The sequence below is a fragment of the Physella acuta genome, unplaced genomic scaffold (assembly GCF_028476545.2).
Source record: "Physella acuta isolate Inbredline_101_S28 unplaced genomic scaffold, ASM2847654v3 ptg001447l, whole genome shotgun sequence".
In the NCBI taxonomy this organism is placed as follows: domain Eukaryota; kingdom Metazoa; phylum Mollusca; class Gastropoda; family Physidae; genus Physella; species Physella acuta.
In genome coordinates, this window is record NW_026732962.1 from 23,761 (window position 1) to 39,127 (window position 15,367).

General features: G+C 32.9%; 1 protein-coding gene and 1 long non-coding RNA gene across 2 annotated transcripts; both read left to right on the forward strand.

Annotated features, from left to right (window-relative positions):
• The first annotated feature begins 1,719 nt into the window (after positions 1–1,719).
• On the forward strand, positions 1,720–2,887 carry LOC131927921 (uncharacterized). The gene is made up of 3 exons (XR_009383717.1): positions 1,720–1,842; positions 2,177–2,296; positions 2,795–2,887. It is a non-coding gene; the product is annotated as an uncharacterized LOC131927921 (long non-coding RNA).
• A 265-nt stretch (positions 2,888–3,152) lies between these two features.
• On the forward strand, positions 3,153–7,840 carry LOC131927932 (uncharacterized). The gene is made up of 3 exons (XM_059283808.1): positions 3,153–3,247; positions 3,432–3,658; positions 7,574–7,840. Exons 1-3 carry the CDS (start codon positions 3,180–3,182, stop codon positions 7,597–7,599), a joined length of 321 nt encoding a protein of 106 aa, XP_059139791.1. The 5' UTR covers positions 3,153–3,179; the 3' UTR covers positions 7,600–7,840.
• Positions 7,841–15,367: the final 7,527 nt, after the last annotated feature.

Below are 15,367 nucleotides of genomic sequence, written 5' to 3' on the forward strand. Positions count from 1 at the left end.
ATATATATATATATATATATATATATATATATATATATATATATATATATATATTATATATATATATATATGTTTATATATATGTTTATATATATATATATATATATATATATATATATATATATATATATATATATATATATATATATATATATATATATATACGTCTATCTATATCTATATACATATATATATATTTATATATATATATATATATATATATATATATATATATATATATATATATATATATATATATATATATATATATATATATATATATATATATTTACTTTATAGGTATAGATATATAAGTATAGATATAGATAGATAGTTATTAGGTATAGATATAGATATATAAATGAGTATATAAATACGCTTATTGTTATGCTACAATATGTTTACACTAGTATGTTTTAAAGTACATGAACAGGTAGTGTCAAATATGACAGTTTTCGATCTGGAAATCGCCATTCCTTCACAGATTTTGCTTTTACACATTGCAGGAATTTCAAATAGAGAAACAGAGATTTATGGTACTTCCTTTTGCCATTAAAAAATTACTAAATACATTTCAAAATATGCATTTGCTATTAATTAATATATGCACCTATTAATGTTTAATGTGTAAGTGTGTGTGTGTGTGTGTGTGTGTTTGTGCCATCATATTATAAAATGAAGTGAAATATTTAATACTTTTTCTTACATTAATTTAAAACAAAAGTTCTGAATTGCAGATAATGTAAAACGAATTATAATAGATATCATAATGGAAAGTGTTAAAGGGAATAAGGTGAAGCTGTTTGGATTTCAACTCTCTGAACTTATTCAATGTCTTGTGGAATATTTAGAGGATGACGATACAATTAAGGAGGTTGTATGATTTTTTTTAAATTCTGACATTTGTATTTTCCAAATTTAAGAGCTGATTACCTAAACATAATGTATTTATTAATTTATCAATTTTCAATGCCAAACCTTGTTTCAAATAATTAAACATTTTAAACAAGGTCAACTGGACAGTTTATTTTTAATAATTCGACTTTTAATATTCATCAACAGATCATTCCTCTTCTTCCTACGCTAAAAGAAATACTATCATCAAGCAAACACAAAGAACAATTTTTTACTGCGGAATGTTTGAAAAAGCTAAGTAAACACATTGAAGCAAGTAAACAAATTAAAAGTGACGAAATCTTTTATAAAAAAATAGTAGATTTTTTAAAAATCAATGATAAGAATATTGCTGATGTTGCAAGGTCAATTTTGTGGAGAATTTACCGAACAACAGGATATTTCCCGTCTATATTAGGTAAATTATTGTAAGTTCAAAACGAAATCTTGTATTTAAAATTATCAGTTTTTAGTAAGCTAGGTAAAGTATCCATATTAGTAATTTCACAATGTTGAAGTCAGTTACTTTTGTTATTACGTACTAAAAATCATTCATAAAGTAAAGAATAAATCGCTTATAGAATCTTGCAACTCAATTTATTTAGCATATATGTTGCACATCATGTGCAACAATATGCTAAATGAATTTCAATAAATATTCATTTTGTTTAATCAAACGACATTGAATCTAATATTTTAGATAGTAACTATTTTTAAATATGTTGTAGATTCAATCATTTTGTATGTGTGGTTTATTAAAACCTTTTTTCAACTACAGAAAAATGTTATTCTGACGAGTTTCCCAAGTCGTACGAGATTAGCGAAGGTTCCCTAGCACGAGGTGGTTTCTGCAGCGTCCATCTCGTCATCGATACAGAAAATCCATCCGATGAAAAGTTTGTTGCAAAGAAAACACTGGATTCTCCATTCATTAAAAAAAAGTTGTTGGTACATTAAAATTTGAATTTCGTTCAATTGTATTTCTCCTTTATATTTAAGCAATTTTTTAAATATATAATAATAATCAGTTTTTATTGTAAAACATAAAATATCCAAATATACCAATATAATGGTTAAAAACATTATCAACTGCAAATTTCCTATTACTTTAAACATGACAATTTAACACGTCTTTTTAAAACCAACACTTAACTTATATTGAGCAACTATTCGATACATTGTTATGAAAAACAAGCAAAGCAAACTAGTTTTACTTTTAAGTTTTACAAGCATTTAAATGCTTACTGTAAAAGTTTTGTTTATGTATTTTTTAATTTATCAGGAAAGCTTTCAAGCTGAAGCGTCCATACTAATAAAGCTTACTCATGAAAGGATAGTTCAATTCCATGGGTATACGAACAAAGAAAATGAAATGCTTTTATTTCTAGAGTACATGAAGAAGGTAAAATAACTATTATACGAAGAGCGAACAAAATTCTTTAAATGCACTGAATTAAATTATACGTAATGGATCTTTATTATTTTGTTATATTAACAGCAATTATTTTGATTACGTTTCATCAAGTTACCAGACAAAACTATTAATAAAAATTAAAGAAATAATAGATTAGGACAATGATTATCTGATTTTAAGTAAATGTACGTACTTTGGTATATGTTTGTATTCAGAAATCATACATTTACTTTCAAAGCTCGTTGGACCCAACCTGCTATTCTTTGATGGTACATCATTTCGATAGAGGAAGCTCTAGCTATTAAATTAAAACTATACAGATGTCAATAAAACAAAGTTCATTTTGTATGATACAAATATCCTCAACTTATTACGGTGTTTAAAAAAATGTAATACATTTATCTGATGTGTTAATTTCTTATAGCGATTAGGAGTCGCACTTTCTTATTCTGGTTTTAACTATGCTATTTAATCCTAATTAACTAGGGAACCTTGTCTACGTTTATTAAAAATCGGCAAAGACTTGATGAAGCTCACACTAGAAAAATAGCTAAACAAATTCTTGAAGGTGTCAAATATCTACATAAACAAAATATTCTACATTTGGATATCAAAGGTAAAGATTGATTTTTAATCCTTAATTTACTTTTGATAAATACAATTACATTCTTATGATTTTTTTTTCTTTAAAGATGCTCATAATAATTAAGGTAATAAAGCATTATATTAGTTATTGATTTCAAAAATTATTCCAACAGGTAATAATATATTGATGGTGGACGACTCACATATTAAATTAACAGACTTTGGTCTCTCATCTATTCTCAATGAAGATGAAGGCATTGAGGCAGAAAGGGGCACAACTCGATATATGGCTCCAGAAATGATTGACTGCCCTGAGGGTAGAATTTTTAAGAACTTATCGAGTTTAGACATTTCGTAAGAGTTTATTATTTGATTAAACAGTGTCAGCGTTTAAAAATACGTTTTTATTATGTCTCTTACTTTAAAACTGAACGACGCACTTAATTTTAACATGTCTGAAACAAAGTCAGACATATAAGTGGATTTAGTTCTCAAACTGCGTACATATTATGTGATAACAGAACATTTTATGACATAGGAGTGTGGGCTGTACTGTTGTAGAGATGATCACTGGATCACCACCAAACTCAGTAACAACGTCAGCTAGAGTGCTATTTAAACGTGCGACCCTGCAGAAACCAAAGTATGAACTACCCGAATCAGCGTCATACTACCTTGAAGAATTTTTATCAAAGACATTTGAAACTGAGGCAGAAAAAAGGCCATCAGCAAGAAGTTTATTGAGGGAGGACCCGTTTATAACAGGTAGTTGATGGGGTGATATTATTTTTTAATTTGATCGGATTTGATGTCTCTAATTTGTAGAACACAAGGTACACATGTTTTCGATAAAAGTGACAATATGCTCATATAAATTTATATCTTTTTTATTTTGGTACTAACACCTTTTAGCTATTTAACCCAAATATTTCGGATTCTATAGCCTACGGTCATCCTTTAATTGCTATATGAAATATGGTAACCCCACCCCCAGGCAAATTTTCGGTGAACGGAAAAATGTCACAGGAAAAATGTCACAGCTTCTGCTAGGAAATAAAGTAAAAAAAAAGTCAAAAAGGAAAAATTGTATCGAAATAAAAAGGGGAGTGATCTCCCCTAAACTTTCTCGAATATTCTTATATTACACTACGGGGGATGGCAACTCGGGATATAAACTTTATAAAATAGAATATAATCTTGTAGAAACAAGAATTGCGTACCTAGCAAACGCCAATCAAAATGTGCATAGTAGTGCGGAATTATATTAATACTTAATAAATTCACGTGCCTTTTTGAGAAATCAGAAATAGCGTAAATTGCATCTTTCGGTCAACGTAAATTACCCAAAAATTGAAAGAAGGCAGAGAATTAGATTTTTTTACTTAAATGTAAAATTTCATGTATCTGTCTGAAAAATTACTCAAGTTATAGGCTTTTCAAAAGTTGAAAGTACAAAAAGTTCCACTCCGGTTATCGGAAATCGCTGAAAAGTTGATACAAATCAATACATTTGATTTAATACTTATTTATGAAATTTCATGAACCTAGTTGTAACGGTAGCTTACTCAAGTTATCGTGTTCACAGACACACAGACACACACACACAGACATACGGACAAGATTGCAAAACTATGTTTTTCCGACTCTGGGAGGTGTAAAACGTCGAGATTTTAAAAAATCTCGATTTTTTTAGCACGATTACAATACTTTCTCTATACTTCGTATACGAGAAAGTAAACACAATTCTTTTAGGAAATAGTTTGATTTAATTGTTGTGAATTGTTGGTGTTTATTGGTGTGGGTGGGTTTTTTTAATTTTTGGTGGCATATTTAGAAACTTTATAGCATTATTGTTATGTAGTCATCAGTATAGTTGGTACATGATTTGATGTCGTTGATGACTGCAGTGAGAGGTTAAACAGTTTTGTGGTGTTTTAGATACATCAGCAGTATATTACTCTATTGTTAAAGGAGACACCAACACAATCTCAACTCAGCAACTTTAATTTTATGGATGGTGAAACTAAAACTTCGAGATACTTAAAAAGCGACCAGTTATTACATAATCGGATATAGCGGCGAACATAACTCTTGTTATAAAATACGTCAGAACAGCGAAAAAGAACTTTCTCAAAATGTATTGTGAATTTTGTAACATGTATGATTTTCAAAGGATGCAGATCTGTTATTGTATAGCAATATTATAACATCACGACCCTGTCACAAGTTGTCTCTGTATATCGTCAAACTCGTTGTTGTCAAGTTTTACGTAGATCTACATATGTTGGAACTGTTGTATTCAAAATCCGTAAGACAGAAAAGTAACTATTAGCTTATTTTCAAGTTTTGTGCAGATATTTCTGAGATACAATTTGTACATAAATTAGGACTTTCACTTCTTTTGACTACATAACTCCACTGCCAGTGATGACGTATCAGAATAGAAGAATTTACTAACCATGTTCAGCATTGAAGTAAGTCTACAGTGACAAGTTCGAGTGACTAAATCGTCGTTGTTTAAAGTATATCTGAACTGTTATAATATTAACTATCCTTACACCCCGGATAATGTGAAGTATCCCTCAATCCTTGATGATGTAAAGTATCCCTACACCCCTGATGATATGAAGTACTCTTACACCCATGATGTTAAAATGAAGTGTCGATGTCATCCCACCGAATGTCCAGATATCCAAGCCGACGAATTTAGATTCATAAATTATAAGCTCTAATATGTTCTAGTTATAATATCAAGCGTTATTACTCTTCTGTGTGTCAGATGCCCAAGTTTAAATGCCGGTTAAGTATTTCTTTCTATAGTTGGGATTATTAACTGCATTTGTTAGAAGTTAGCTTACCTAAGTAAGAATCATAAAGTAAGGGCATTTTACAAGATAATCATAACTTTTACATTTATTTAGGCCCGCCTTCAATGACCTGCTTAAAAAATCACAAAATTTCACTTTTTAGATTCCACAGACAAGAATTGTGAAATTTTAATAATACCAATACATCAGAAACTAGTTCTACTTTCAGATAATTGTATGCAGAGGATTTATGTTCTTAATTGTAAGATAAATGAACACTGTAGCTTAAAGTTATTTTTTTTTTGTAGAATTTTTGTGTTTTGTTAATCTGGTAGTTCAATTGGAGATAAGCTTATGCCGGTTGATATTACCGCTTGATAGGACGATGATGGTTTTTTATGATGGTATCTCGATGATGTGTTGCAGAGTATACCTTTTCTATTAGGTTTTTTTTTTGTTTTTTTTGTTTTTGGAATCTCAATGAGTTTTTGTATTTTGTAGAGAAACTAATTATAATTATGGCTATATTACTTAGTTTTACCATTGTGAGAAGTATATATAGTAGATATAAGTTGTAGCTTATGATCTATTGAAGACTACGTAACCCTATCATGCTGAAATTATACGGGTGTACAACCAATAATAATATGTGTCGTTAGATACATATTGCCGTACAGTTAAGGATAGATATACTACGGAAATGAGTTACTATATTAAAAAATGCAATGAAACAATACCTTAGAGATTAATACTAGATACGGCCTATATAATACTGCATAGGGATAATATTAATATTACTTAGTACCATTTATTATTAATTGTTTGATCTTCACTGTTTATACTACAACACTGTACACTGTCACTCTCTTGTGGAAACACCTGATCGTCCTGGAACGTTGTGAAGTGTATTTTTTCTACCTATGCTATTTTCCACTATTTTATTGTATTAGTTGTTGATGAATCAAAATGTATGTAGAGTGTGAGCCTCGCTGGCTTTGTCAGCTTGTCAAACGAGAAGGGAAATGTTAAAAATGGGATTAGCATAGGGTAAGGAACTGGGGTAAAATATAGTTTTAAAGTTAATTATAGGTTTTGTGCATGCTGTTATGTTGTGTATAGGTTAGATAGATTATAATAGTTGTATTAGAAATAGTCCTAAGTGTGTTTGACTGTACTTCCCCCTCACTAGATACAAGTCTGAATAGCTTTTAGTTGTACCAGTCATAAAGAGTTAATGCATACACAAGTTAGACACCCCGCCCCTCGTGAGACTGCTGGGGTCAGGCAGAGGTTGGGTTACATTAGGGTGAAGCTGGGGGCGGGTGATTGAATTAGGTTAGTTGAACATTAGCCTCGTAAGGATGTAGACGTGTTTTGTTTTGTCAAGTGTGTTAGGGCTGGTCCCTAACGCCGGCCGCTATTGATGAACACGTTTTTCCTCTTCTTTAGACCATACTAAGACTATGATGTAGTGTTTAGTTTCACCATTAATTACATTAAAGTTGCTGAGTTAAGATTGTGTTGGTGTTTTCTGTAACAATTAAGTAATCCACTGTTGATGTGTCTGAATCACCACACAACTCTTTAACCTCTCACTGCAGTCATCAACGACATCAAATCATGAATTCATAACAATTATGTTTTATAAAAATAAATTAAATATACTATAAGTTAATTTACCCAACAACCTCAACTTTTGTTACGTATGTAGTTAAATACGCGGTAAAAATTAAAAAATAGCACAGATATAGAGATATGCTAAGAACGTAAATTGCAATTAATGTAAAGTATCAATGAAAACAAACTACTAGAATGCTAATAATTATTTGCTTCATTATAAAACTAGCTGAAAGTTATTTCTTTATGCTTTCAGATGTAAGTGACGTTGAAAGAATGTAACAGTAATACCTTTGAATTTGTATCTGATATGGCTTGATATTAAACGTTTCAGATAGTGATATAATCTAAAACATTGTTCAATGTTATATTAAAATAAATTGCATTTATTTAAAAGAAATGTGTTTCCATTTAGAAAGTAAGGAAAACTAAATAAATTACAGTGATGTGTTCTGTTTTTTTTTAATTTACATGAATGTAAACTTTTGTTTATGTATTTTAATTATTTTTTGCAAATTGGTGAATCGACATTTTATTTTTTATTTTGGCTCGTGTAGAAAATAAGGCCAAGAAATAATTTGCCATAATACTCCATATATTGATTTATTTCTTTACAAATAAATTACAATAACGTGTGCTGTTTTTTTTTAAAATTTACCACAATGTATAGTATTATTTATATGTATTTAAATTAATTTTGCAAATCGAGTGAATCACCTTATTTATTTTTTCTTTGGCTCCGTGAAGTCAATAAGACAACAACAATGTTTTGCAATAATAGGGGATATTTTTATTTATTTATTTACAAATACATTACAGTGCTGTGTTATGTTTTGTAATTTACCAGAATATATTCTCTTATTGAATGTATTTTCATTTTCTTTCAAATTGGGTGAATCGCCTTTTTTTATTTTTCCTTTTGCTCCGTGAAGAAAACAAGGCCAAGAAATGCGTTCCAGAATATTCGATAATTTAATTTATTTCTTTACAAATAAATTACATTGCTGGGTTCATTTCGTTTTTAATTTACAAAATTGTATACTCTATTACTATGTATATAAATTATTTTTGCAAATACCGTGAATCACTTTATTTTACATCCTTTGGCTCCGTGAAGAAAAGAAGGCAAAGATAAATCTTTGTTGTAATACTCGATTTTATTTTGTTCCGTTTAATTATACCTCGGCGTAGGACGCATTGTAAACTCATTAATACTTGAGTACAATAATATTTTCATATCGGCATATAAAGGAAGAATATGCTACAGCAACCTAAAATGTATTTTACTTAAGGCAGATACAGATAAGAATTGTGCAGGAACAGTATCGTTCCCCTTACTCAAGAGCGTGAAAATGGCATCATACATCTGTGTGAGGTGTATGGTCTACCAAACGATCACGCTATTGCAGCGTAGGTTGAGCGCACTTTATAAACTGACAATAAATTTCATTTTCGTAAACGCATGTATAAATTCACAAAAAAATCGTAACCCACTGGGATCAATGTGTTGTATTTATGGATATCACAACAACTACATAAGTAGATTTTTTTTATCTGTAACTCAATTTTCCTTATTTAATAGCATGTCAATATTGTGATCATTATAAGTTATACTGTATTTATGTCTCTGCTTTATTTGTGAACTGAATTAAATGTTAATATTGATTTCAGTTTAAAATTGAAAATTGATACTTGCAGTAATCAGAATATTACAGCTACAAAATATTCGCTTTCATTACTTATTATTTTGTCTCTCGCAGATATCTCCACATTTGGGTTATATTAAAGGTTAATTATATAAGTATCTAATAAATATTACTTTGTAATACATTTTGGAAATGTCTTATATGGTTTGCAATATACACATTGTTAAAAGCTATCCATTAAACAAAAATATTATTGTTATTTATTTTTCGGCCTGAATAATTGGTAATATATTAACTAAATTTAAAACTAAAATATTATAAAACGCTATCAACTCTGATGGGTACCCCTAACTTACTTAAGGGAAAGTAAATGCGGCTGGGCATAGTGCTGACCACACTATCTCTTCATATGCCGAGGTCACAGAAACAAGTGAACTCTACTTCACTTGCCCCATAGACCGTCAGGTTTGAAAAGGAAACTTTTTCACTTTTTTAAATCAATTTAATGCAGATACATTTATGTGTATGCTTAAAAGACAAAACATGTATGAAGGTTACCTTTTTACAAAATTCAGAAATATAATCAGTTTGAATAGCTGAAGTGTTACCGTAGTTGTGATTTAGTTATACCTTCAAATTTTAAAATTTACTACACTCCCACACTTAAGTTAGCACACTATTTTATGTGTTTTAACACATCACTTACAGGCTACTCTTAGCACATTACCTACACTCTATTTTAACGCATCACTCTCACGGTACCGGTATCCAATCAGCTACACTCTAACTATATAATCAAAACCACCCCAAAAGTCTTTATTTACACCAGCCTTACACATTTGATTGGCTAATCGACAGAACATTTTGACATTCCAACACACATGTTGCACAGCTGCCAGCCTAACACTCAAGATCACTGGGGCGTTTAACACGAATCTTTATAAATGACAACACGCTACTTTTAACACATATTCTACACGCAATAAAAATCATCACCTGCACGCTATTTAAATCATCACCTACACGCTACACTTAGAACATCAAGTACACGATTTTATAATTCATCACCTACACGCTACCTTTAACAGATCACGTACACGCTTTTCATAACACACCCCACCGCCTACACTCTAAACTTAACACACCACCTACACTCTAAACTTAACACACCACATACATGTTCTTGTTAAAACATCATCTAAACTCATTTTTATCTAAACATGTACACCCTATTCTTAACACATTACCTACACGCTAAACTAAACACATCACTTACACGCTAAACTTAACACATCGCATACACGCTAAACTTAACACATTAACTACTCGCTAAACTTAACACATCACCTACACGCTAAAGTTAACAAATTACCTACACTCTAAACTTAACACATCACCTACACGTAGCAACACAAATACCTTCACACGCATCGATCCCCGTCTCAAAACGTTTTATAAATTAGTAGCTTTTAATGTTACTATCATCTTGACTGTGCAGTACTGTCACGCTCAACATGCCACAAATGGCATAGGTTGTTGATTATTAACAGAATATCTTGTTTACCATTTGGTTTTAGATTTTGCTATTCGATTTTACAGAAAACTTTGTAGAACTATAGGAACTTAGAGAGTAAAGTATTTTTTTTTAACCAGACAATCCATGAAGCAGGTAAAGTAGTGTTTAACTGTTTCAATGACTTTAGCATACACAGCGATAGTTTCGTCAGCGTTTCCTCTTTATTTTTACCTGAATGTGTCAGCTACCCTTTTTAGCTGGTTTCACAACTCGAGACTTTCGGGTTGGCTGACTTATGCCCTACCATAAGAGCAAGGCGTCCAATATATTGGCTTTAGTATTTATAATAAAAAAAAATATTTAAATTAAAAAAAAAACTCTTAGATTTGTGTTGGTATAAGCCAGAGGCGTAGCGACCCTTCCCAGCGCCAGGGACAATCTTTCGATTTGCACCCCCGTCAAACTTTCGATTACTTTTTCCAACCCATTTGGCGTCACCTGAGGTCGGCGCCCGTGGACATGTGTCCCCCCCCCCCCATCGCTACGCCTCTGGTATAAGCAAATACTACCAGCTGTGACGACGCAAGTTATACATTAAAAATAGATTAGAGGTCAAGCAGAAGAAAGAATAAACATAGCATAGCTTAGTCAGGTAGATAAATAGAACTGCATGAGATGACCGGTCACGTGAGACGGTCAGATGACCACTGAAGCGTGGGTCAGCAGTTGGAGATAGGTAGCGCTAGACGAGTGTTGGTCAGTAGACGTCTTATGTTAGCAGTTGGAGATTAACCGTGTAGCGGTCAGACGTGTTAGGTCTGACGCAGTTGACATGTGGAGTATGTAGATAGTTAAAATGTACATAGTGTTTGAGTTGGTCATGGGAGCGTGTAGAGAAAAGTCAAATGTTAGTTGCAGTTAGATAGTGTTAGCAGACAGTCATGTGCTAGGAAGTAGTCATAGTAGGAATCGGAGATTGATTTGTAAATAACCCGCTGTAGTATGTCTTCAATTTTAATTGTTGTGTTTGATTTCACAGAATGTGCCAGGCTACAGAAGACTATAGCAAGATACGATCCCCTGATTTGAATGTAATATAGTATACATGAAGGTATACACATTATATATAGGCCTATATATATATATATATATATATATATATATATATATATATATATATATATATATATATATATATATATATATATGTTAGGGGTTCGTCGAGACCGAAGAGGTGATCTTATTCACTCATCCGTGCACCTTTGCGTGGTGACAAAGGGGTCTAAGAGACCTGAGCAAAACTAATTACTTTACACCAATACAACATTAATTTTACACTATAAATAAAACATAGTAAACACACATAATATGCATTTATTTATCTTTGTTTGACGTCACAAATGTTTATATGTTAAAAGCAAAGACACAATACAAATAAGACCTGGCCAGTCTTTCATATTCAAGAAAACATCACTTGAATTTCTAATACAAGTAAAAAAGACAAAAATAATCAAACTTACATTTCAATGCAGAATTAGTCACCGTGGTAACTGACATTAATTTATAGAAAACACATATATAAGTGTGAATAGCAAATCTACATTTACACAACTCAGAATTCACACATGTCATATCCTCTAGTCCTAACTTAAATACTTGCACTGCTTATGTAATCTCAGAATCACACTTGTCAAAGTTATTCTTTCTAGTCCTAATTTCACTTGTACTGCTATGTAATCTCAAAATCAAAAACGTAAAAGGCATCGTCTCTAGTTCTAACTTTACTACTTGCACTGTTATGTAATCCCAGAATCACACGGGTAAATGTTATCATCACTAATTCTGATTCCACTAATCAAACACGGTTAAAGTTCATCTATGAATACTCATCAGTACTCACAACAATCTAGCTCGACACTCAAGCGGCAGGGAGATTTCCAGCCACTGGAATATAACATTGGGCCACTGGTACAAACATTGGGCCACAAAGATAATGGCCACTGGACGAAGAACATATCTACACGGCAGGAAGATTTCCAGCCACTGGAATAAAACATCTGGCCACTGGTACAAACATCGGCCACATGTATAAACATCAGGTCACACATGTAAATATCTGGAACGAAGCACATATGTACAGCAACAAAACATCGACTGGGCCAATAATCCAGCCTTAGTGGCCAGCCATAAGGCTGCCACCATCCGAGGCCTAGACCATGGTGTCTAGCCTATGTGTCTGTGAGAGAGAGAGAGAGCCCTCAACATAGCCGCCCTTCCTCATTTATAGGCTAGTCTTGTCCCCCTTATCATCTCCCTAGAGCTATAGAACCCGAGTTGGGATCCGTACCATCTCTCGACGTTCGAGATAACACCGGTCACTATGCACCCATGCGTTGCACACCCGATAATTGACCGCTATAGATCATCCCGTTGTCTCAGGGCTAACGATCGTGTCATACCCCGCTCGAGCTAACGTACGGCCACACGGCACTCCCGCCGCGTTTCACACCTAACAACTGACCACCACAGGTCTCTACGCTGCTCGCGTCTAACTATCCGGCCCAGGCGATAATAAGTCCCTAAGGTCATCGGAATCGTTTCTGACGTCCACCTGCAGATCATGAGTCATGATCCAACCGTGACGTCCAGCGGCATGCCCGGACTCTACTTTAGACATAAATCACCTCGGGTGTCTTCCCAGCATTACGTGTCACTCATGCACCTGCATAGAACTCGCAGCCCTTAACGACCAGAGTGAGCCAATAACATTTAATTAAATTTTAGATATCCCCGGCCTGCTCATCCCCAATATCTTAGATTAACCCCTTGGGTTTCTGTAACTAGTCCTAGTCACCTAAACCCCTTTAATAAGCACCCAAGTTACCATTTTACTTAAAAATAAACAATATAGTACCAGCCAACATGCTTACTTAAGAATCAACAATTTGGTACCAGCCAACATGCTTCCCCCGCAAAAATGATTGCGTCCCCGCAATTAACTTAACAATGGCAACTAATTGGGATAAACATTCTACTTTACTGTTCACCTACTGACACAACACATACCTCTAATTTACAGTAAAGGCCACTGAAGGCAAAAAAACATCAATGAGCATACTGAAATGTCTCAAAAATGAACATCTACTGAAACCAGGTTTAAACACGTACTTATCTTTAAAGGGTAGTTAACCAAAATGGACAAATCACGCCTTTCGACTACAAATAAATGGCCATCAATAAAGATAAATACCAGTCAGTCACACATAATTTTATACCACAAGGCCTGATAATGTACGTCCAGTACCAATATCAGCCAAGTCTTCCCAGTCATAAAATTACGTAACAGCATGTTTCATCCACAATATTTACTATTCAACGAATACCATAATTGCCAATAAAAAATTTAACAACGTCAAATCTTACAAAGGTTGCATGTCAACTGGCTACCTAAATTCTTCTTAAAAATGGTCTAAAAATAGTTCTGTCCGTGCTAAACAAAAAGTGTCACCTTAGCACAATGTGTTCATTAGAAACACACAAAAGTAAAAGCAATCACATAATAAAGTTCATTACTGTAAATAAAACGTATTCTATACGTCCAAAAAGTTAACAATGCAAAATAAAAAAGGCAATAACATAAAAAATTATGCTGAGGTAAACCATTATACTCAACATATTTAAAGCCAATTTTTAAAAAATCTTAATTTAGTTTGCTCAAGCACGGACCCCACTCGTGCTACCAAATGTTAGGGGTTCGTCGAGAAATAGATATCTTAAATCCCACTTCTGACACCAAATGTTAGGGCGGGGATTAAACCGAAGAGGTGATCTTATTCACTCATCCGTGCACCTTTGCGTGGTGACAAAGGGGTCTAAGAGACCTGAGCAAAACTAATTACTTTACACCAATACAACATTAATTTTACACTATAAATAAAACATAGTAAACACACATAATATGCATTTATTTATCTTTGTTTGACGTCACAAATGTTTATATGTTAAAAGCAAAGACACAATACAAATAAGACCTGGCCAGTCTTTCATATTCAAGAAAACATCACTTGAATTTCTAATACAAGTCAAAAAGACAAAAATAATCAAACTTACATTTCAATGCAGAATTAGTCACCGTGGTAACTGACATTAATTTATAGAAAACACATATATAAGTGTGAATAGCAAATCTACATTTACACAACTCAGAATTCACACATGTCATATCCTCTAGTCCTAACTTAAATACTTGCACTGCTTATGTAATCTCAGAATCACACTTGTCAAAGTTATTCTTTCTAGTCCTAATTTCACTTGTACTGCTATGTAATCTCAAAATCAAAAACGTAAAAGGCATCGTCTCTAGTTCTAACTTTACTACTTGCACTGTTATGTAATCCCAGAATCACACGGGTAAATGTTATCATCACTAATTCTGATTCCACTAATCAAACACGGTTAAAGTTCATCTATGAATACTCATCAGTACTCACAACAATCTAGCTCGACACTCAAGCGGCAGGGAGATTTCCAGCCACTGGAATATAACATTGGGCCACTGGTACAAACATTGGGCCACAAAGATAATGGCCACTGGACGAAGAACATATCTACACGGCAGGAAGATTTCCAGCCACTGGAATAAAACATCTGGCCACTGGTACAAACATCGGCCACATGTATAAACATCAGGTCACACATGTAAATATCTGGAACGAAGCACATATGTACAGCAACAAAACATCGACTGGGCCAATAATCCAGCCTTAGTGGCCAGCCATAAGGCTGCCACCATCCGAGGCCTAGACCATGGTGTCTAGCCTATGTGTCTGTGAGAGAGAGAGAGAGCCCTCAACATAGCCGCCCTTCCTCATTTATAGGCTAGTCTTGT